General features: G+C 37.2%; 1 protein-coding gene and 1 long non-coding RNA gene across 5 annotated transcripts in view; one reads left to right on the forward strand and one right to left on the reverse strand.

Moving 5' to 3' along the window:
- Nucleotides 1–25,396, reverse strand: part of LOC105432591 (protein O-mannosyl-transferase TMTC1-like) — a 119,116-nt gene that overhangs the window by 32,503 nt on the left and 61,217 nt on the right. For all 4 annotated transcript variants that reach the window (XR_016141434.1, XM_089085457.1, XM_011647466.2 and 1 more), the window contains exons 3-6: nt 21,125–21,198; nt 18,988–19,119; nt 18,409–18,481; nt 13,416–13,519 (exon numbers count right to left, since the gene is read on the reverse strand). Coding sequence is in view for 3 of the 4 variants with exons in the window: in XM_089085457.1 (XP_088941583.1) it covers nt 13,416–13,519; nt 18,409–18,481; nt 18,988–19,119; nt 21,125–21,198 (383 nt within the window). In the remaining variant the exon portion in view is untranslated. The remainder of the gene's footprint in view (nt 1–13,415; nt 13,520–18,408; nt 18,482–18,987; nt 19,120–21,124; nt 21,199–25,396) is intronic.
- On the forward strand, nt 586–13,520 carry LOC148937884 (uncharacterized). The gene is made up of 2 exons (XR_016141435.1): nt 586–12,174; nt 13,136–13,520. It is a non-coding gene; the product is annotated as an uncharacterized LOC148937884 (long non-coding RNA).

Raw genomic sequence — 25,396 nt, forward strand, 5'->3', positions numbered from 1 at the left:
TTCCAGATTCACCCAAATAAATATCTGCTTTTCAGAGTTAGACTTGCATCGCAGTGCGCCAGATAGTAATAGATAATAGTAGTAATAATAGTAGTAGTAGTAGTAATAGTAGTAGTAGTAATAGTTGGAGACGCTTTTCTATTTTCGTTTGCCAAACATGTAAGAACAATAAATAAATTGTAAACCAGAAAATACATAAAGAAGTGAAAGAGATGACAAAAAAAATCTATTTCTTATGTCTTATATATTTTGAATTAATTTAATCTCTTTACTTTTCTTTGTAAATTTGTGATACATTATTATTATTTTTATATTATTTCTTGTTTATTAATGAAAGTATATTAAATTAAAAATTTTTTACATTTTTTACATTTTTAACGCAGGAAAATTAATCAATTGGTTCAATTAAGACCATTTCATTAAGATGGTTCGCGCTAGACATCGTTTCTTGTTGGTCTTACGATCGTTTGTCAAGCCAACGAACTTTAGAAAAAGCTTTCCTTTGAAGCCGTCATTCGCGTAGAAACGCGATGTCATTAGCTTTTAATCGTACCGTTCCATCAATTTACCCTCTCTTTCATTCAGCCGGCCTCTTTTTTCTCTACACCTTCGTGATATGCGGGTATCGATTCTGTCGATGCTCATAAGCGGTAAAGTTTTCCGCCCGTATTCTTACGTTGAAGTATTGTCGGCTTTCAAATTACACGCATTGTGTCAATCATAGCAAATCTATATCTCATACACGAAAGAGAAAGAGAAAAATCAAAGCTGAGATTAATATAGAAATTATTCATAAGCTGCCAGTGGCATTAGATGTACTTGTCATCCTTTATTAACATTCGCCTAGAATGTGTCCGAAGGGAGGATGACAATTTCAAAGCGCTTCGAAACGATCAATCATGGTTGAGAAATTCATGAAACCAGGTGCAAAGTGGAAACTTTAATCGACGCTCGCGTGATAAGTTCTTCGCACCATCGTCCATTCGTTTCGTCATCGCCGGCACGTAAGAATTTTGATCTCCCGTACATGCTTTTGAATTCAGATGAAAGCAATTTCCCTCGATTACCAGCCCGAGGTGTAAGATAGGCCACGATCGATTCGCACGTGTTCCTAAGCATTCACTTGGCGATTTCGAAGCGAGATTTATTGCATGCATAATCACGCAGATTCTAAGCACGCAAACTGGCATCATTTTTCTATGTCAAATTTTTCAGATAGTCACCCCATTTGCATAAATGCAATTTTCAAGCGCGAAGTCATGCATCATGTAATTAAAAATATATGCATGTACCTGTAACAATTTGTTGGTAATGCTTTTCACACTATATCAATTGAAATGTAAAACACTTTAACTGAAATGCAAATACGTATTTTAAAAATAAAACTAAATAACTTTATCACGCGATAAAATACATTTTGTCGATGCGCATTCGTGTTGTACGTTGTATTTCCTTTTAGTCCTCTACAGCTCCTTCTAATATCAAACTCCTGGGACGTAGACTAAATTTAGACGCTCCAGCGGGATAATAAATTATCAATCTTCCTGCGAGACAGCGCATTTTGTTTCGAGACAGCTCGTATTGCGTGAATAATCGTGACGGTCGCTGCGAATCGTTATAACCGAGAGGAATAAATTGCGCGTCTCTGAGCTATGTTACACCGTTTCTATCATAAATTATCCTTTACGCGATCAATAATTTTACGCGTCGCGTTCCTTCCGCGTGTTCTCTCGTTCTTTTTTTCGCAAGAGCGTGACGCTGAATAATCTAATTTTCGGGTTATCTCGTTATTCTCATCAGAGGTATCTCTAAAAAGAGGCGATGCGACGATCGCTGTTGCGTACGGAGCGATTGACCGGGAAACGACGCGATATCGTGAGAAGAGTGACGGTGCGGGAAGAGATCTCTGTAATAGAGCTTTATTGGCAATTAATCTTGCGAGCCGGATGTGCCCGCTTCGTCGGGCACGATACACTTCCGTCTCAGCGAGCGACCGGTAAACCGAGGAGAGATGTATTGCGCCGTTCCACACGGAATCAAACGTACGTCCTCTCCTCTCCTCTTCCTCCCGTCGATGCCGATCCTCCGCTATACGCCGCGCCGTGCGTCTTTGTCAGCCACGTCGGAAGTGTATTGTTCCCCGAGTACCTCCGGGTACTCGCAAGATGCCCATCAAGCGGTGATCGAGCGGGCCAACGTACGTAAGTGACGTTATCTTTTTCGATTTCGCCAAGTTGCGATGTCTAATGTGTTCAACTTGAAGTGCATCCGTTTCATCGCGATGTAACATTAATAAAGTGTGGAGTTGATCGCACGTTACGTTTCATACGTTTATCATAATTATCGTGCTTTCCACGCCCACGTAGAATTATTCAACACACGGATGGCATCCCGAATTATTCTCCCTCTCCCTCCCCTCCCTCTCTCTCTCTCTCTCTCTCTCTCTCTCTCTCTCTCTCTCTCTTTCTGCGCAAGAGTATCGATTTTCTTTAATATTTAATAGTTTGAGTCTGTTTTGCCAGTGATACAAAGAGAACAATATCACGCTTCGATTCACTGTGTGTTTCCGCGTATAGTAGTAATTCTGTCATCAAATTTAATCCCGATGATCGAATACGCGAACTACGATATTGCGGTTTGATTTTCAATTGACGATCTGTCGGTACAAACGCGCGTCATAGAGAATCCAAAAAAGAAAGGTTTGTCACCGTTCGTTATCGGGCTCATCATTAAACCACCAGAGACTACCATTATAGGTAATCATTTTTATCACGAAACAAACCACCATCGGCGCTGTTATTATCTCCATCAAATCAGATTAATGGTTTACTTGCAATGACAACCGTCGCGCCGGAGAGTCAGAGCATCCTCAGTTCCTCTTTAATCATCAATTGTCGCGGTGAAAACAGAAATGGATCGAAGCCAGGAATGACATACGTAGATATTGCATTCAACCCGATCCGCGTTTTCCGCTCAAATACACTCGCCCTTTTACGCTTCCGATTTTTCGTCGTGCTGCAGTGCCGTGTCGTCTAGACATTGCACTTCGGAAATCGGATTTTCTTCCCTCGTCGTTAATGGCCCCGTTCGTATTAGTTTGACTCGCGCAAGTTATTTTAATTGAACGTACACGAGAGCATCAGAATTCTCCTCCAGACCGTAAAGAAAAGAATAATTACGAACGAACGATAACGTCGGTGCTGCTTAGAGCCGTGTTTCAGAATATAAACGCGAAAAACAGTCTGTGTGCTCATCCCGACGAGCTCATAAAGGATTCCTGCTAATTAAGAGCATTCGATCGAATAGCTTGCAAAAGAAATTACATTCATTATTGTATCTCTCTACGTAAAATTGATTTTCTTGCTTCGCACTGTCTCTGTTATTTATTTAATCTACGTGTTGCACGTGTATTTAATTGCTGAAACGATATGATATTTGATTACGTTTCATTAAATATATTCAAGGAGTATATATTTCTCTCGATTATCTTTTACATATACATTATACTTCATGTAATGCATGTATTGGCAAGGCAATATTTATTGGTGAACTCACTGTGCGCTCAATAGACTGTGATCAGATGGAATTGATGTAACACGAAATTGGATTGAAATGCTATTTGCAGAATAGTATGTAATAGTTATATGCTTCATTGCTCATAAATGATATGTCGGGCAATATCTACTAAATCGTTTAGTATATTATTATACATTGTTAATCAAACAAAATTATATTTCTTTTTTTTCAAATTGGTAAATATATCACACATTGACGTTATTAGACACTAATATAATTAGTCTAATCTGCAAGGATAAATTTTGCTGCCGTAGTTAAGCTCAATCACGTATAAACTTTGGCCACGTATGTCCACACATTATTTCTGATATACTCTCGTAGTAGTTTCAAACTTTGTGACGAAGGCCGAGGCTAGAGTCATTAATATGGTTTCGTGTAATTTACCGAGAACATTAAGCACTCGACTATCTATCTCTCCAAAATTACTTTAAGCTTTCCGTATCCTATGTATTTTATTCCGCTTAAAGAGTTACAGATAAAATGCAAAATGTGATAAGGCACATACATATTTTTTTCAGTAAAATAAATTGAAGAAAGAGAAGGAGAGAATTTTTTAATTTATCAGTGCACTAAGAATATAATGCACGTATGCCTGTACACTGTTCCCGCAAATTTCCTCTCACTTTTATACTTCTGGAAACGGCGCGCTGTTGTGAGCGTAAAAGCGAAGTGAAGGAAAGACGGGAAAACAGAAAACAGTGATGGCAGCGGAAAGTGAGAGAATTAGTAGGTGGGTCTCTACGCAGATAATTTGTGGCGTGCAATCCCGGCCCAGCCACCCAGCTAGAATAGGTAAGGCGTAAGCTACACCCGTTTCGCAGTAATTTACACTCGACTTCCACTCCCTCCCGACTGACGAACGAGTGGAGTCGGAAGCGGCAGGGTTGATTGATCGAAGGCGAAGCAGCACATCGCCTCGCGCTCGCGGTAGGATACGCCGTCAATCTTGGTTACTAACATACGGAAACTGATGACGATCCAGTTCTACGTACGGACGCGTCAGAATAGATTCAGGAAACGCGTACAACGAAGCCACGCTGCGATTTAGCTATTCCACCGCCGATTGCCGCCTCTCGTCGCGCATGCACCTCTCCTCTGCGGTCTGGTATCTATATTTCTCCAACTGCACGTTGTAATGAATGGAAGACGTCGGTATGGATGATGACGTACGGAGGTCTCGGGTCTCGGTGAAACAGCTAGGGTTCAACGCGTAGCCATGTATATATCAGATATGTCGTTGAGGGATTGTCAACGACATCCCCGGTGTCTCGTTGCCATATCCAGCCATTCGTGTATCCGTCGTGTTATAACGATATACACGAACAAGGTCTCCGAGGATTCCAAGTTTACAATCCTATTCCCACCTCATGAAAGAAAGAGTAGCATTCACCGATGCGCTGCCCTATTTTGACAGTATCCCTTTGAATGTGATAGACCCATAAAGGATTAGCGTAGTTACGTTTTATCGCCGTTAGAAAATGATGTAAGCGAATGAAGCTTTAAATTTCTAGATGCATAAATAAAATATATTAATTTTCTAGATATACAGATATTAAATTATTCGTTATTTATTTATATAAGCGTTGAAATTTCAGACTTATGCAAGAATCTTTGATTATTGTAAACTACAAACTAATGTATGTGATCTGGATATACGATAATCGGATTTATTTAATATATTTTATATCAACGCTGCGATATTTGTTGATATTAATTTTATGCGATACTTATTTTATTAAGTCTGAATGAACGTAGCGAACGTAAGTAATTGTAATGAAAAATAGTCGATTTTTCGGAAGTATTTCCGAGCGGTTTAATAAATGCTTTGTAATTGTCTGTAATATTTAAAATTAATGTTCCCTGTATGCAATAATACACGTACACGTACTCTGTTGCTTTATATTGTTATACGCATGCATATAAACCCGTGTATATTAGTAGAACAATAATATTCAGCGTGTAAATCCTCACCCCCTCCCAGTTGCATTTTGTATTATGCAATATTCTCAAGTGAAATATCGGTGACACGATGGTAAATCGGAAAAACTAATACAGAACCATCAGTAACTACGGGCAAGAAATCTCTTAAGCTGTTAAGATTAATTCTACTTCCCGTCAAAAAAGAAAAGAAAGAAAAAAAAGACATTCAAGCATCATCCAGGGCGCAACATTAATCCATTAATGTCCCATTGTGAATTATTAGAGAACAACTTTTCTAATGTAATGTTATCATATGCGCCTGCCGGAATATCACGCTCTAATCGTCAATGTCTCGCAATAAAACATACACGATGAATTACTTATATATAATTGACTTATAATTTACATATCGATTATATTTACATATCGATACACGATAACTTAATGATACACATACACATTCATACGTACACACCGTTTACGTAAGAAAGCCGACGATGCGGCTTACCCAAAGTGCTCTTAGATCCCATAGGAAATTTATGTCATGCCGTATCAGTTAGTCTGAGACATTCCGCGGCTTCGGAGCTCGGTGTAAATGCGTGCTGTTAACCGCGCTCTACATCTTTAAGGCACCTTGGATCTGCCTCTGAGGCATCGTATACGGTGAAGCGACGAAATTTCGCGGCCGTACCGACTTAATGTCCTCTAAAGTGGTTAATGGATAATTTAACGTCATTGCGCAACTCGTACAGATGTGCGCGTACGTGAAAGCTGCACGATGAATGACTTACATCTCATGTGTATCACGTCGATGCTTCCTGAAGATTGTTCACGTAAGCGACATCAAACGAGATCTAATTTCGTCGGAGCATGTAAAGTTCGACGTTTACTCGATAGGTATACACATCTGTACACACCCGTGAGCAATAGATTTAACGTCATTCTCAAACGTTTAACTCTTAGATAAAACGGTTCTTTCGTCAACGACAGATTTGCTAGTTTTTTACGATATACTAATCTACACGATCATCAACATTTTCTTCATTGTATGTAGGAGTAAAAAAGTTTTGAGTAAAGTCGCGACAATCGCGACAACGAGGAATAGAGAAAGAACGAAACTATTGAGAACCAACGAAGTGAAATCAAGTAGTTTTCTCGCGCATAATAAACTGTAACACTTCACGAAAAAGCGCAGTAGTCCAAATGATGGGTGGATCCTTTAATGTCAAGGATGCTTTTATCATACTCTAAACTTTATTCTTTATAGGCTCCGCTTTATTTCTTTTTTCGCCGTCTATTGAAAGTAAAAAAAATAAAACAAGACTTATAGAACGAGGGTAATCTTAGAAACCATTATTGAACTCGCTTCTACAGTTCGCCACCTATCTATGAAGCAAACCAAGATATCTACAGACATTCTCGAGTCTCGAAATATCCACTCGTCTCTCGAGCATCGGCTAATTGGATACTCCGCAGCCGACACTCGCGGCGACATTTTCTTTTTACGACAACGTTCTCTTCCTCCTGTCTCTTGTCTTTATTCGTCGCAGATGACGTGTACTTTCCGTTTAGTCTCATAGTTGCCCGAGCTGAGAAGAGCTGAAACGTGACTCGTTGAAAGACCATGCAGCAAAGAATTGTATTCCAAGACGACACGCTTATAAACTTTGTCTGTATTTCTCACACACAAATTTTATCTAAATAATGGAGGCGCATTAAAAAATTATAAGACGTATGAGACGCGGGAAAGAAAATTTCCATTGAGGAAGAAACATGTTGAAGGAAATGATGGTAACGCCATTAACGGTAACGCCAGTAACAAATTTTTTGATGTGAAAAGTGAAAGAGGAAAAGAGTCACAAAAGCTGTTTGATATCTTTGTTGCTTTGTTCTCATATATGAAGTATAAAATTTACTACCGCGGGGGATTCGTTAGAGAACAGTGCCTAGACCCTCCGGATATAACTAATTACGCACACTCAGCGGTGTCGTCGCAGTAGCTTTGTCAGAGGCGTTTTATCTCTATGCCAGAATTTTCACTGTCCAGAAAGTTCTCTGCCCGCGTATATTCTCGTTGATCTTGTGAAAAATAGGATAACTACGTTGTGATCGTTTACGTACGTTTTCAATATACAGCTACATAATTAAAGCCAATATGCTTATGTTAATCATAAAGTCACTGTTTTGAAAATTCATTTAAACTGTGTTTAAGATTTTATAAGACAAAATTATCTCATAATTAATTACAACATGTATTCACCTGTTTGATAAGTAACTTGGTTATTTTTTCGTAATTTAGAGAGGAAGATCTTTCTTTTGATACATGTATTTTTGTTTGCTAACCAGGAAGAAAAACATTTACTCATGTAGTTACTTAGCAGCGTCAGTTTTAGGCGTTTCATAAATGATGTTAATTATCTACGTCGGGTATATTATCATGCAATCTTTACGGCGAACTCACAACACGAGTTTATGGGGAAGGATGAGGGTGGAATTCCGGGAAGGGGCGCAGGTGCTTGAATAGGGTATAAATTATAATGAGAGTATACGAAGTTGCTACGGGAAAGTACTTACAGTGAGAAAAAAGCGCATATGTCCGTAGTTGACTAGCGGTATTAACCGAGCGTGGTGTGCGAATATCCGCATACAAAAATACGCCCCAAACCGTAAATCTGCCTTATTCTTAAGGTTAACGTGTGAGAAACGGTTTTACATATTCCCATAACTTTGAAGCTCGAGCATTTTATACCCTGCATTTTTTCGTCAACTATTACAGTTCACTGCGATAACCAGTTATTGCCATTTGAATATATTGGATATATTATTAACTATATAAAAAGTATATAAAAAGTAAAATACATTATTTAACAAAATAGATTCCAGTCAGTTTTAATTGACGAATGGAGAGCCACTTTTCTTTGATTTTGACGAAAAAAGAAGAGACAGAAGAGGCTGGAGCTTAGCGCCATTTACCGCGGAAATTTCCGATCATGAGAATTAATCGTTTGGCAATGAGAATTAATCGTTTGGCAATGAGACGTCTGCACGAAAACTGATCTGATTTAACGCTCCGATGGATTATCCCGAACGGGAAACAATGAATATAAGTTCCACCATCCATCGCTCTCGATCGATAGAAATGTCTTCTATACATTGTGTTAGATCAGTCTAACAAGAGATTTGAAGTCTTCGATCAAATTGGAATTATCATATTTTGTATAACTCGGCGTTTTATCTCGCATCAGAACTTTCTCCATCCACAGGACTTTCAGGATCCATGGAGACAGAGCGAAATAACAAGCATTGCAAAGTATTTTGACGCTTCTTTTCAAAGGCCGCTATTTGCAATATACAGCAAAATACTTTGTGCGAACAAATTGAGATACGCGATATTAAAATACAGAGAGTAATACTTCAAAGATGATTGAACAGGACTTTCAGGAAAATGGCCGTGAGTGCGCAGATACAAATTTTCTCGTAACAATATTCTCGGTCAAAGGATTACGTCATAAAGACATGCTATTATACATACAGCGATGGAATAGAAGCGAGAGAGGGAGAGGCGTTATATTACACTCTATCGTTATCACATGCATGAAGTTCCATCGCCCATGCATGATTGTCAATGCACCGTAAATGACTGGTGCTGCATACGTTTGCATTTTCGCATAACACGACTCATAAATATGAAAGTGAGTTTCGACATCCTCCTTGAAGAAAATCACGTCAATACGCGGCAACATGGTTCGACTAGCTCTCAATGGACTGTAGCGCGAGTCCAATGATTCTTGCCCGATTTAAAATTTACAAGCGTAGTCGACAGCAATCGCCCATTGTTAAGAATATTTCGAATTTCGACAATTTACTGTCATTCATACATTGAATAAAGTAAATGTCGAAAAAAAAAAGAGAGAATTTACTTTATTCATTCGGTGCATAAAACACGCGATTGAATAGAATTGCGCATGATTATTCTAACGCTTCTCTATGAGCAGATATTGATAAAAGTTGTTCAAAGTCCACTCTGTCAGGTATCAAGGACTTCTAGCCTGTAATTCAAATTTGCGGGACAAAGGATTTTCTATAAATTTGACTCTTTTCATGTGTATTATCGTAAACGTTGCATAATATTTTAGGGGCACATAAATTTTTTTATGCGTGCACGTTACGATACCGTAAGAAACAAAAGAGATATAGAAATCAAACGGAGAGGAAAGTGGAACAATCTTTTTATGAGGAAACTTACGTTAACCATTTATAGCGTATTCCTTCTGTTTTCCGAGATATTCCCGCAGTTCCTAAGAGGTAAGCTGTTTTATAAACTTATAAATCTCCAGAGGGTATTCCAAACATACAAACGTAAAGAAGAAGTTTCAAGTTACTATGCTGCATAAATTCCAATGAACTCTTGCGGCGATTTAAAGAACACAATGAGGTCTTGCAGTAACCTCTACGAAGTTCCATTATCGTATCATAATGATGTTACGTATCTCTATTTGATGTACAATACAAATTCTACCATAATAATGGTTAGGAATTATCCGCCAATATCGTTCACTATTTACTCACGCTACGAAATGCTAAAATATCCAAATAATACACAACAGAATGAACATGTATATATTTGCATTTTAAAATTATTAAAATATGATTACATCATTATATCACGTGACTGCTATTTATGACATCTATAACTCAATGAATTTATCATACTAAATATGCAATCGAGATTGAATTTGACTATTGTCATATCTAATTTTACTATTTATATCTTTATTCTTCTTTCACTTTTTACAGATTGTATCACACTCCAAGACAAATCGATATAGGATAGAATATTTTACAGAGACATCATTGAGAGAAGTGTCGCTACAACGTAAGTAACACTTGTCGTGAAATCTTATGCAGCCTAACTATCACGTGTTAATATTTTACGGCAAAGCCGGCACAGGCTATGGTGAACATGACACGTATACGGCACCCATAATATTATTGCATATGGGTATAGCAATAGACCAAGGTACGATGGAACGGACTCGACGTAGAATTAATTATTGCGAAGACCGTGCACGGTCTATATATACGCAAATCTGTCGTAACCGGAAGGACCCTTTAACGATTCCATTTATCCTGTGCTCTGCAAGCTTGATATGAAAATCTCTAACATACTCTTTTACTACTCCCGACAGCGAGTATCTCCTAAAACTCGTCTGAAGATATTGCCATAATCATCGTAGGAGATTTATGTTAAATCTATGACCGAGTAATATAGAGGAACAAGATTTTCTCGACATCGTTATTACGACACTTGTGTTAGAGTTTAGAGTTGGGAGATCGCGAAAAGTTGCTTCACTTGATTTTAATTGACGTGTGTTGCATATGCATTCGTAAAAATTGGATAGCGTGTTCGGATAAAAGGATTACCATCGCGCGAATCTTGTAAAAATGCGGATCTTATGCGAAGCGAGAGATTGAAGCGGCGTGATGAAACATCCCGCGTTACAGCGAAAGTTGTAATTGCGCGTTGTCGAGCGGAACGTTGCGAGGCTCTCGTTAATAACGGGCGAGCGCGGGATGATTTATATCGCAGCCTATTTAGCGGCGATTAGCGCTTCGCGCGGAGTTGCGCGCGCCAGTCGCCCGCTTAACAAGCTTAAACTTAAATTACCGTATTAATCGCGCGGCAGCACCTACGGCAGGGTCTAACCGAGTAACCATCTGAGCGGCCGAGCGGTACACGCGATCGCAAATATGTCGCCCGGTATTTCCGGAACCTCGTAAACGTATAACTGCATTAGAGTGGAAACTCCACGCGCGCGACCTACGACATCTTGCCGGCAAATCTCCTCAAGTTGCAGTGTCACCAAAGGACACGTGCCGCCGCATGCGCCGCATGTGCCGCTCCGACGAGGAGGATATTTCGGGGACCGGTGGAATAACGGTGGGGGGATAGAATTTTGAACGACGTGGAACGCCGTACCGAAACGCTGCTCCGAGACGTAGGCTTGCGCGATCGTAAATTCCGCGAAATGACGGTACATCCAGCCAAATTATACATCTCGTAAAATATTCCCGCCCGGCTTCTAGCAGACAGTATTTCACCTAATATCCTCTCTTCCTCTGGTCCGTTTCTCCCTTTCACTCGACTATAGGAAGGCGAAGAGGGTGAAAAGCTGAGATTGTACCGGGGAAGAAAGATGAATAAATTTAGCAATATTTTTCACGAAAGGACAGAACTTGGCTTCAATATGTTTCTATATGTCAGAATTGGTAAAGAGGAGAGCTAAACGAAAAAAAAAAAAATTCGCAATATAATTATCTAATGCTTCCCTTTTTAAAGCAGTAACTACCTGTTTTTCGTAGAGCTATTTCCATCGTCGATTAAAAACAAAAGCACAGACTGCCATATTTAATTAGCATTCCTCCGTCAGTCGTGTTGGAAAGAGAAATCTTACGGTCGGGTTGCACGGCCACGTATGAAAGAAACGCATAGAAACTCGGCTTTTCATCATGAAAATGTAATGGTATAACTAATTAATTTTCTAGAGCAGGGAGACTAATTGCATTGCAGGTTTATGACTGCTTCGAAAGATGCGCTTCTGTAATTAAGATAATTTTTCACGAGAGCGTGAAAAAGGCCGCTTCGTCTCGTAATGCTCGCCATAAAAGAACTATGAGGTGAATATATTTTGTAGTCTCGTCATGAACGAAAGTTCTGCGGCGTCGCGTCGAGAGAATCACATCGCGCGACCATTTCCATTTTCCATCTACGTGAAACGTCAGGAGATACGTCCGTTTCCTTGTGAGACGTAATAGATACGGCGGTCATGCGATATCGTTGAACTACGGGATATAGCGGAATCGGATTTACTGGACATGTTCAGCGAGCCGTAAAATCGGATCGTATATTAGAAAATTTTTCGTGGGCGTACGTCGCAATTTCGGAAACTTCCTTCGGAACGCCTATAACGCGCCACCAAGAAAACTTTTAAGAACTTAAAAGAGAATGTCTCGAGAGATTGTCAAGTGGATTAAAACTGCAAATCCTCATTGCGGTATCGCCAGTGCCGTTTTCGACGAAATCAACTGAAAGATTTTTCGAGTAGCATCGAAAAGTTCCATCGTGCTCGAACTCTTTGACGGTGAGACTCGTACGAATCGACACAACGAGACGCGTCGCGAATCTGTTTCAAGCGGGCAATTGGAGTGGAAAAGTTGGAACGCGAGACGCGAGACTTTCGGTTTAACCAGGGCACGAATTGAGAATCGAGAAATCTTTCTCTGGCAGATAATCGACTACCGCTTTTTTCGGAACATAGCATTAGAAAATATTTGGATTTAAGTATTTGAAGTAAATGAAAGATATCTATGTAGACTCTAATAAACTTACTTTCTAAGATAATCTCTCTTTCTCAAGAAAGACAGATTAAGAAATAGATCTAAGAAATGTGACTGTATAGAAAAGTATTCTGCTTCTCTATTTTTTTATACTAGTTTATAGCGATTACGTAATTGATAAAATATCTGCATACACATGTAAATAGTTATTCTTTCACATTTCAAACTAATTTTAAACTAATTAATTGTAAATGTAATCAGATAAATATCCGATTAACTTTAAGAAAACATTTCTTCGCAGAGGTGCGAGAGATAAACAATCAAAATAGTTTAAATGTTTCCAACTGCTGAAAGCACCGGACGAGAGGTGAATTCGGGCTGAATCAGATCAAAGGATAAAGTCGTCTTGTTTCCATTGTCATCCAACACTTTGATCTCACGTATACGCGATACGTTACTCCTCAACGAGGGACAATGGTATAAAGTTTCCAGTCGTTCTCAATCGCTGCGAGTTTTGAAACATTGTAATAGGATTCCTCGTCGCGACTCGCGTAACATAAAGGATTTATACAGATACTCACCTGACGTGGAAATAGGGATGAAAAGCAGCTGGATTATCCTGTGCGGAGAAGTTCGGCAAAGTACCATGAAGTAGAGCGAGCCGTACCACAAGAAGTATGATAAACTGCAAACATTAAATAATCAATAAATTTTCCTATTGTTATATAGAAACATTTTTCTTTTAAACGTTTATGGAAATATTCAGACAATAACAGATGTAAATCTGAAAACTTCTACGTTTGATCTGACATTTAAACTAATCCAATTAACTTGCTTTCTTAATATTTTCAGCGCTAGTAATTAGAAAAAATATAGAAAATCTTTGATATACATGTATGTGTGTAAATATCAATCATAGCATTAAATCAAGTGCCTCTTTTTCGTTTAAAACGTATTGCATTTATTTATAATCGCAACTCTCACGTTTTATATTTATATTTTATCATGATAGAATCATAAACTTTTATTATATTTTTATATTTATGTAACAGTAGAATGAAATAAAACAAATAAATAAAACAAACAAATGAAGTTTACTATTTTCAAGTAAACCTTCCCCAAATCGAAATTCATTGATTCATTGACGGTAAAGATATAAATACAAAACCATAGAAATTGTTACAATGCTGTGAAGTGAACCAGAGAGGAATCAAATAATGGATAAAAAATTAATAGAGAGCAAAGGCAAAATTTTGCACATTCGTATGTCGTGGCCATGTAATACGTAATTTCCTTTCCACTTTAATTATTCACCATTTGTAAGATACATAGCGAGGAAGCTAATAATACGTCTTACAATAATATTACTAGACGACGTGACGCACCAGTCACGTTCTCCTAAATGGTTTAATTAAGTAACGCGATTCGCGGGTCTGAATAGCAAAGAACGAAACGTAGTTGCTTCGCAGTCTCTCCTACGCCAAGATGTCGTCACGTTCGCGCAGGGGATGACACGGGACCGTCGTCACATTTCCGTCACGTCCTCCGCAGAGCTCGCTAACCCAATAGACGTCCGTACCATCCTCCGATAGACCACTCTCTATCCCTTATTCCAGAGTTATCCGGGGCCGTCGCTGGCCCTCTCACTGTCTCTTCGCCTTTGTACGTCGGTACCTCTCTCGCTCGCATTCTTGTCGGCGGACAGACACGGCGGTGAGTGGTTCTGGAAGGGTTAGAGAGCCGGACAATATCTGCCAATTCGAGGTATTCATATCCTACAGAATCGAAGTCGACAGACGAGGATAGCGTCCATCCTAAGCGGTCGTACGAACACGTCGTGTGTACGTAACGCCGTCATCGAAACGCCTCGTTCTGTCGAAACGTCCGACACCGATGCCGGCCTTGTTCTTCGATGGAAAGCTCTTGGAATATTGTATTACGCCACCACGAGGAAGCCGGCTGACCTACGGAATACGGTCAGCGGGACGGAAATTCAATTCCGATAAATATCTGATGTGCACGAAATATCGCATTGCACATCGAAGCAGCTTCGTTCAATGTTGCAAACTTTTAACTGTAGATAAATACACGCAATATCTTATGATATAACGTTCATGTACAGTAACAATATTAATTATTATTAATGATAAAATAATAAATTACTGACAATTTTTATATCTTTACTTTTAGGTTTATGTACATGACATTTTATTTTTGTAAAATACACTGAAGATGAACTGATAATAAAATCGAATCGTTCGTAATTTTATATTATTGTTATTTATCTCATAATTATATAAACAAAACTCAGTACGGATATCTAGCTCAACTTTCGTGTTCTTTAATTAAACCATTTGTTTTAAACTACTAAGTTTTACTTTATTGATCGTTTAATAAATTTATTAAAACGATCAGTGTATTTTACAAAAATAAAATGTCATGTAAATCACTATAAGGATCACAATATATTGCGCAAAATTATATTTGCAAAATTATATTCTTTCAAGATTAAGATTTTTCTCTTTACAAAGATATATTCTTTTGTTTAATATATTTAGTTAAATATTACTAATTAATGCGATAATGACGCAAGTAGAAACCAATCGTGATAATGTATTTCTTATCTAGTAATAGCAGGTAATAACAGCTTCGAGCATAATTTGTCTTTGATCGCAGTATCTTAAGGGAGTGTAAGACAAACGAGAGTTAAACATTTAGTCAATCAGATAACAATGTACAATCGGTAAACAGCACATGTACCTAATGGATTGGCCTATTGATTAAGGTTTGTCACCTTAGATGTTAGCCGTTTGATACGCCTTTAGTATTTGGTATTTGATTTTGGTCTTATCTTTCGATATAGCAGGATAACATTTCAATACAGTGAATTTTTATAACTGAAAGTATTTTAAAATTAATTTATTTATAAATTATTTAAAATTTTTCTTCAAGAATAAAAATTGGTTTTACTTAATTTTTCTGTAAATGTCAAAACTAAATTTTTCCAAATGTACGAATGTAACAGTATATTTGTCATTATTTATAAACTATGAAACGTTATCTTGTAAAACATGATATTATTTCAATTTATTCGAATAAAGGAATCCTTAAATCTGACAAACTACGTTTAACACTAGTTAAAGTATAGTATTCTATTCTATATTATATTATTAGAGATATTAGTGGTCTTCCTCGACGATAAAGACCGAGAAGCATCGTCGAGAACGACGTACCTGAGAACGTGTAAGTGCCATGGGATGCTGGCGGAAACGACATGGGTGGAAGAGATCCGGGAAATGTAGATAACTGTGTGCGGGTAGGTCGTGTGCAAGTACGCCTCCCTCGTTCGGCGGCATAAATTAGCATAACTCAGAATCGTGTTCGGTTAAAATACTTTCCATGCGCAACCTTTATTCCCGCATTGGCCCGCGTGATGGGTCGTGCTACCTTGACTTATCACAATACGTCTTAAGGATAAAATACATTATTTAGCAATTTCTATACCAAGGAAAATTGTACAATTGAGTTTACTGTCTAATTATACTATATACAAAATTTGCGTAACGTGGAATTTTGTTATAAAACTCAAAATTATTTTTATAGAAATTTGTAGGAAACTTAATTTTTGTAAAATAATTATTAGAAAGATTAAAAATATATAATTGTTACTCGATCACGTATCATTTTATGATCGCTAAATATATTTCTTGATAATTAATTAATATTATATCAGCTTAATAATTGATGCATACTGCAACCATAACTAAGAGATGTGCTACCCTCGGATCTTTATCGAACGTTTCCCCGTGCTGGCAAGGGTACTTAATACGACGCCATCTAAATTAATTCGCGACAATAAAGACGATGAGCGCCGGTGCCGCAAGAGCCTGCGTTTCTTGGGTATGAACATCAACGATAGTAAAGCGCCGAGAATTTAATAGCACCTCGTAAACTCCGTTTAGAGGTTACACCCTACGCTGTCGTGATCGACCAGCATGACCTCGATAGATTCGTGCCGAAAATACGAGAAATTCACATCTTCTATCGATGAAATTTACCACTTAACTTCTCTTTTAAAGATTCAAGACACTTCACGCCTGTGTGAATTTTATTACAAAAAAAGAACATTTATAAGAGCTTTACTATTCGCCAAAAACTTTAAATCTTGTTTGAAAATTAAGTTTCAAGGAAGAAATTCCTAAATTAAACGCAAAAAACATTCGATCGATATTGAACCATGCAAGTTTTCTGCTTCTTTGAAATATATTCAGGTTAAAATGTGAGGTTTAACTTGATGTTTAATGAATACTAAAGGAAGATAAATTGATCATTTAATTATTGCCGTCACTTAACAAAATTAATTGCGAGAAAGCTGATTATTATCGTGAATGCCGATGGCAAGTCCGTGCCATATTTTCGATTGCCAAGCGTTATACAATACCCATTTATGTGAATCATATATCATTCTGTTGATCTTTTGAAACTGCCGCTATTTCATCCCACGCTTCGCTTGCTGCACAGTTTGTCTTGTTGCATAGCAATTCGGGAGAATGTTATTTATTTTCCGCGGGAAATTCTCCACGTCGAGTGTATCTATGGTAACGATCGTTAAATTTGTTTAAGGCACGAGTTGCTGTAAACATCGGTGTCTAACTACAAGTCTGGCGATAAAAATAAAAAATATCGGTCGTTAAGAATTAACGATGCGGACACGGAATAGGGGATCCGCGCTAATTCCGTGGATTATAGAAGAGCGACGATCGTGTTTTCTTAACACTTAGAAAAATCCCTTTTAGGTCGAGCTACATTATAACAGTACGCGAGTATACATTTGCAAACAGTCCGGCCACTTCATCAAGATTTTTCTCTTCTTCTTTTCATCTTCAATAAATTTCTTGAATAAAGGATAAATCAATATTATATAATACAATACGTTTTTTTTCAGTCTCCCTCCCCCCCCTCTCTCTCTCTCTCTCTCTTGATTGTCATCGAGGCTTAGTGAAGCTTGATTTTTCCGTTAATCCAGTTACGTGATAAGTTGAGGGTGTGCGGATCTAAATGAATAAATATAGACATGGACATCCAGCAATTCTCTGGATACCAGAAGTGCAGACATTGTCGTTAATACAATAATAACAAAGCCAGACGCTCTCGTCTGATAACCCCATGGGACTTCCATGAACTTCCGCATGACTGAATGTACATGGTGCATTAAGAGGATTCCAATCCTCTTTGACCATTACCCGCTTATTTCATATCGTCATAGAGTCATTCTTTTTTTTTTTGACCCTTTGGGAATATCATTGGTTACATTCAATAGTTCACATTACAATTACGACAATGTAAATTGAAAATCTATTTTGAGACACAAGATTTTGTTACGATATATTCGCTTAATTATCGCGTATTATTGATCAGGAAATTCGCTTAATTATCGCGCTTATTTCACTTAATTATCGCGTATTATTGATCAGGAAAAGTGATATAATAAAATTATGTAAATTATCATGTTATTACGAATAAATATAGAGACGTAACCTTATTAGTTATTTTATTAAATTTATCTTAACTTACCGAAAAAAGTAATGCTGCAGCACGTCTTGAAAAATATCTAGAATCATCGTTCCACTTGAAATCCGAAATAGACCTGAAAAATATATATTCCAAGTAGTGCAGTGACTTTTTCTGTATTACAGATTATATTACACGTATGCCATTGAGAATACAAAAAAATGTGTTGAATATTGCACCAGTACAGTATCATTATGATTAATAGTGCACCCAGTCAATATTTGAAAAGAGTTTGCGTTCTGACACGAACTCGAGCACGCCGAAATATTTTGGCCGCATTTCTACCGTCACGAGAAGCATTTATCGCTCTAGGACATGCGACATAGAACTCACGATAATTTTATTGTCGTTGTACGTGATTTTCGGCGAAGAGCGAGTAAATTTCTATCTTTTTCATCTAATATCTAATTTTTCAAACGTAATACAAATATCCCAGATTAATCCTACTATACTTCTGATGTATTATAAGTAACTAAAATTAAGATAACTATATCAATTTAAAGTTTACTTCACAACATTAAACCTTACTTTTCCGCCCCGGAACATATACCACGTTCCAATGCCAAGTGCTTAAACACTTACCTCTTGATTGAATGCCAGGAACGACAGAGATCGTAAAGAAAGTTTAGTGCCAGAACAGTAACGCCAGTTTCCTTCGCCAGCATCGACAGGGCACCTAGGCAAACGCTGGACCATACGTAAGCTGTCTGCTGGCTATAAAAGAAGCAAATATTTAGAAATTCTATAATTATTGAATTATATCTTTATATATATATATAGATCAATTTCTATGATTCAAGTTTTTAAGTATTATTCAAGTATACACTTCAAGTATTTATAATTATATCTTCATTTAGATATCATAACTGTATAGATTTGTGTTGTAATTTAAACATATGAATAATTCAGTTAGGCTAATTTTCTTTCATTTTTACAAGAAAATGCAAAATATAAAGCCGGGTTATGATAAAAAAAATTATATGTAAATTATATGTGTGTTTAATTAGGATTTGAAATTTTTTGTATAACATTTTATTAAAAATAAATTATTGTAAATAAATTAATTTAAAGTTTCCATATGTGGAAAACACTTTTATAATTTTATGATTACGTTCCTTCTGTCACAGATATTTATGACATATTTATGATATTTCCAATATATTTTCCTCTCCTCGGATCGAATAGAAATGTCAGTATCGAGAAACAATTCTCACCAAGAATACTGATCCAAAGACATGTAGGATTTATTCGTTTACGTAGGTTGGTATGTACATCAATCTACGTTGAATGACAGATCTGTTCCAAGATGTCGTTCGGGATTTTAGGAACAACGAGATCAATGTGAAACTGTCCGTCGAGACAAGACCGTAGTTTCCACGAGAACTCACTCGTAAAAAGGGTAGAAGATTTGTGACAAAATAGAAGTATTTTTTACAATTTACATCGAAGCTTCCTAAGTAAGATTAATTCGTCGCAATAATGGCAAAGTGCGAAAGAGAATATACTCATTCTGCAAAGAAATAAAGCCATCGAGAATTGTGAGAATGAGAGAACGAGAGTCTTGACAATAAGCCAAATGTATAATTGGAATTAATCACCGCTCGATTTAATCGCCGAGGGATTTAAATGCGAGACGTAAATTATTGAAAGCATTGAAAGCGGATAGATCTGAAAGATACTAGTATAAAAAGAGAAAAGATATCTAAGCATATATAGAGAGCGATGGAACGATGGGATAAAGATGGAAGGAAACGAAGAAGAAAGAGTAGTCAAAGGCAGCCAAGAGTAATCAATTTCCTAGGTTCGAAGACGAGCATCTTACCCTTCCGCCAGCCATTTGCCGTCCGATGCTAGCCCTACAAACGGAGGGGTTTTACCTTCTTGTCTTCCGCAAACGCTCCTTTATGTTGGAGTATAACCTCCACGGAAGTTTTTTACATTCTCATAATCAAATCCATTTCTACAGATTTTTCATCGTGTTAAATTTTTCCGCAGGATTATTATATAAATTGCTTAGAGTTTACATAATCAAGCTTCCCCACAATTCATTAAATTTATATCCAGAAGTAACGACATATAACTCACGACCCCAAAGTTATAAAATGAATATTACGAGAATAATGTCTCTTTAGAAACATAATTGAAATTGTTTTGTGCAGATGAGTCATTCTTCTTAGTCCTCGCGTTGAAGATCGATGTGAGTAACCCGGAGCATATTTACGATCCTACGTAGCTATAATAGTAGTTTGTAGAGTAAATTAGTTTAGTTTATAATTTTCAGAGACTCCATGTTCATGAGAACGAATGGGTCGCTGTTTTGGCGTCAGGCTGGCGTCGTCGCGACGTTAAGTGTCGCCCGACATTCTTGACGTATGCGCAGACCCTAAGTTCCCGCAATTTACAGAGTATGGTATATCAACTATATCCTAACTTTCAGATAATATATAAATGTGAAATAGCGTGAATGCGGAATATTTTTCCAACCTAGCTAAAACGTAGTAAATCCTTTTTCGTGTAACTTTAAAATTTATACTTGTATGTAATATCATAAACGAAGAGATATGTAGATTAAAATTTAATGACAAACATTTATGTTTTCGTATATGAGTTAAGCTTAAACATATTAAGCTTAAACATATTAATTTTAATAGAAAAGATTAAATGCTGAGAATCAGTTTCAGAGATCAAAAGATTTAAATTATTAAATTAAGCAACTTACCCATGATAGGCAAGAAAGGACAGCAAAAAGAAGATACACGCTAGAACATCCGCTCTGCCTACGATGCCAGTCACCTGCAACATGAAACGATATAAAGTATAATAAAAGAAGGGAGATATGAGCGACGTTGCTGCAATATATATAAGTACTAGATACGAATATTTTTATCTTTAACATATATGTATGTACATATATGTACATATATATACTTATACACTGTGTTTGTTAAAAATTCAAGCGCCCACTTCAGCTTAGTTTCAAAAATTTTATTCACTCAACAAGTTACGATATATGAAAGCAACTTTCTGCCTAGATCGCTCTTGTCTTAGGAATAAAAGGGAAAAAGTAGAAGCGCAATAGAGGCGAAGGCTACGCTTAGATTCTCACGGAAAATACGAAGCGACAGCCTGATATTGGATTTAGCGGTATAAAACGAGAAGGCTGATCCGGAAGATGTGTGAAGAAGCCAAACCAAAGATCTCTTTCATGACAAACGAGATGATGGACAAGACGAGCAAGTATGTGAAAGTGCGAAAGAAAAAAGAAAGTGCGGGCGGGGTTAAGATTGTCCAAGTTATTGACAGCCCTGCACGAGTGAATAACCGACATTCTCAAGGATCAACTTCAGCCAGGGAAGCCGACCTGCTACCGGAAGCTGGATTTACCCATCGTACTCATCTCTCTTCCTTCCTTCCTTCCGCCCTGTTGGGTTAGAGTACCAGGTGTACCTCTAAAATTTACGAACCCCGTCTATCACGGTGGGGCAGCCAACCACACCTCTTAACGAATTAATTCCACGGACTCGCAGAAATACGATCTGCGAAGGAAACAAAAACTGCAGGGCAAGGATAACGAGAAATCAGCGGATTTCTGATATAAAATTCTTCTTGAACGGACATATTAGAGTTCCGTTTGTTAATCTCTGATAGTTTCTGTTTAAATCTATCAGTTTAAATTAAAATAATATATCTAAACATTCTGACTATTGATATAAGTCTCAAATTTAATATTTATTAAATATTATAAATTAAAACACCATTAATTTTATTTGATATAAATATTTGAAATAATTTATACTTATGCAACGTGAAGATAAATGGATTATATTAACTATAATAAATTCATATCATTTCATATCTTATCTAGTGATCTATTTCGATGTACTCGACAAATAATTCAAAGATGAAACAAAGACATTACTGACATTATCATTGAATTGAGAACTGTAATTATAGGTACGAGAGACATTGATGAATATACGCTTTCAGCGATGCGAGAAAAGGGGGATGCAATTAATCATTCAATTATAGCAAAACAACACCGGGAGAAATAACAATTAGCATTTATCTTCCAAATTTGGCGTGAATTGTATGCAAATACGAAATATGTGAAATATGTGCAAAATACACGATGCACTTCTGATGTTTTGCATAAACATGGCAGCATAGTAATATTAACAATGTAACATTTAAAACGTTCTCTTTGAAAAAGATATTAATTTTTTTTTTATTTTTATCGCACGCTTAATCGAATACTTGAACAAACATCGAACAATTCAAACAAAACCCGCGGAAGATAAACACCGAGTTGACATTTCATTACAATCTCGTTCTTTTTTGCCATATCGTCGCTCACGCTCTTATAGCAAGTGGACCCGAAGGAAATCTTGCTCGGGGAAACAATACTCCGTCAACGTCAAGTCCGAGACAGGATCCGCTAGAAGCAAGGGACCATAACCGAAGGGTCTGCTTAAGATAACAGAGATTACGATGACCACTTTGCGATAGATTCCTTCACGCGTCTCCTCGATATCAGATTTATTGCAAAGGATAATGGTCAATTGTGAAAAAAAATGGCCAATGGAGCATTTGTTCTAACTACAAACGATGAGTTGAATAATAAAGAAATAAATGTGCGATGTAGTGAATAAATGAAAGATAAGATCGTTTATATTATACGTTGAGAGAGAGAGAGAGGGGGGGAGGGAGAGAGAGAGAAAGAGAGAAATAGTCGCAGATTCCGTTTGTTTCAATCCACTTGACAATCCTTTTCGCATTCCATCTATATTCCATCCATATTCCGAAAACTCAATAGAGACACATATTTACTGATATTTATTGATATTGTAGAATATATTAAAATTGTGATTTATTATGTGAATATGTTTTGTATATAATAACTACGAATCAAAGGATTTATGACACAAATAGATATAAGCCAATGAAGGTTGATGCGTTCGTTCAACTCGATAGTTTGCTCTAGTTTATACTTAACTTTCATTAGCATCTCACTCGTTCTGGAGTTCTAATTGATTATATGAAGCGCCGCACTTCTTTGAAAGTTCGCTCGTTATTTCGAAGTAGTTGGAAATCCTTATTTTCTTTAAATTTTTTTCTTATTATATTTTTTTCTTATTTTTGAATATACAGATTATTATTCATATATTATTTATAATTGACTAGTATCTATCTATGCAAATTTTATACGAAATGTTATAAAACTGTTAATGTTATTTCAATATTATTATTTCCCGAAAACGTCCAGAAAATAATATCCATTAAATTAATCTATCAAATTAAATCTATTAAATTTCGTATAAGGAGAAAAAAAGACGTATTTTTTATCGATTTTTGATTATCGCTTTATTAATTTATTATCTTTGCATTAGAAGTCTGTTAATAATAATGGCATGTAGTCCGCGGTATAAACAGTTGTTCCAAATTTATAGATATAAGTTCAATTAAAAATTATAAGGCATCTAATATTCTGTCTGACTAGCAATGCCATATATTATCTTATCCTTCAAAATTTATTAGTTATTAGATTTAGATCACGTACATACATCTCTGTGCGTGACTTTGTAAGGCTTTGTATCAATAATTCAATGTTGTCGCATTTCTGAATGTTATTGCTGCATTTACACTCAGTTCCACTTTTGTTTAGCGAATTGAACACGTCTATGCTTGCGTATTACTAATATTCCCACAATTAATTAATATCATTATTCAACGCGGTAAACCGCAGGCAACATGGGAAGAGGAGAGAAAAGTAGTGATGTGTATCAACGATGACGCGTAACGCTGTGCAACACGCGTCAAATTTCCAGTAATACAGAGTTTCCCGTGTGGGTTAACGTCACAATCAATTGTACATTAGCGAAAGATTATTCTGTGATAGGGCGCATAATGAGTATGACTGTTTTAATTAGCTGATTCGCGAATATTCTGCTTTGACGAGTGAAAGCAAGTAAATCAAACCATTATTTTAATATCACGTCCCATTGTTCCGTACGATTCAGTTAACTCGCGTTCGTACAGGCTACGTAACATTCATTAAATTACTCTCGATTGCATTTCGCGAACACGGAGATAAAGATATAGCTGTCCCCCTTTCTGCCGACATTAATATTTCCGACTTTGTGGACTATATATTCGGTCTAATCGTGATATAAAATTAAGCGTTCAGATACGAGCACAGCGTTACGAGGCAGAGGACGCATGCTCCTTGGTTCAATCCGTGACGCTGGATCTCCTGTGAAGGAAACGTTTCGCGAGTCGAAACGATCGTGCAGCTTCATGTTTAATTTGGCCTGAAACCGAGCTCTGCGGATAAACCCATCCTCCCGGAGGGGCTTGCCGCCCCTTTCCGCACTCGGAAAATTCATCCCTTCTGCGGAACCGACGCGTACCGAGGATTCGAGGTCTCTTTCATTGGCAATATACGCCGATACGGCAACGACGTCGTAACCACGAAACGACAGCTCGGTCACTCGGTTCTCGTGCTGTAACTGAAGCACGAAGGACGAAACGCTTCTCGCGCAGGGGAACATTGCCGTGAAGTATAACGACATCCAAGAGGGAGCATCCCGTTTAAAACGTACACGGTAGCGTGATTACCTCGCGTCGTAACAACGAGTCAACTACAATAAACATGCTTGCAAAGTAGATAACGTACGATAGCGTAGATAACAGCGAGGCTGAATGAAAATGCTTTTCATTTACGATCAACCGTCCCGTATACCGAACGGACGTCGATAATCCTGGGATTGCGGCGAGCAAGAAACCGCACGGTATTACACTTAGAAAAACGAAAAGATTAAATTACGGAATTTTATATTGAATTATTATACCTTGCGAAATACGGGTACAGTTAGGATATACCATATATCGCATATTACTTTGATATTTTATCCACGTTGTGTTTATAATGAACACATTTTTTTATATTCTGAGAGAGAGAATAATTTTTCTCTGTAAATTTATATGTCTGTGT

This window comes from Pogonomyrmex barbatus, unplaced genomic scaffold (genome assembly GCF_055798465.1).
Source record: "Pogonomyrmex barbatus isolate J1 unplaced genomic scaffold, ASM5579846v1 scaffold10, whole genome shotgun sequence".
Taxonomy (NCBI): domain Eukaryota; kingdom Metazoa; phylum Arthropoda; class Insecta; order Hymenoptera; family Formicidae; genus Pogonomyrmex; species Pogonomyrmex barbatus.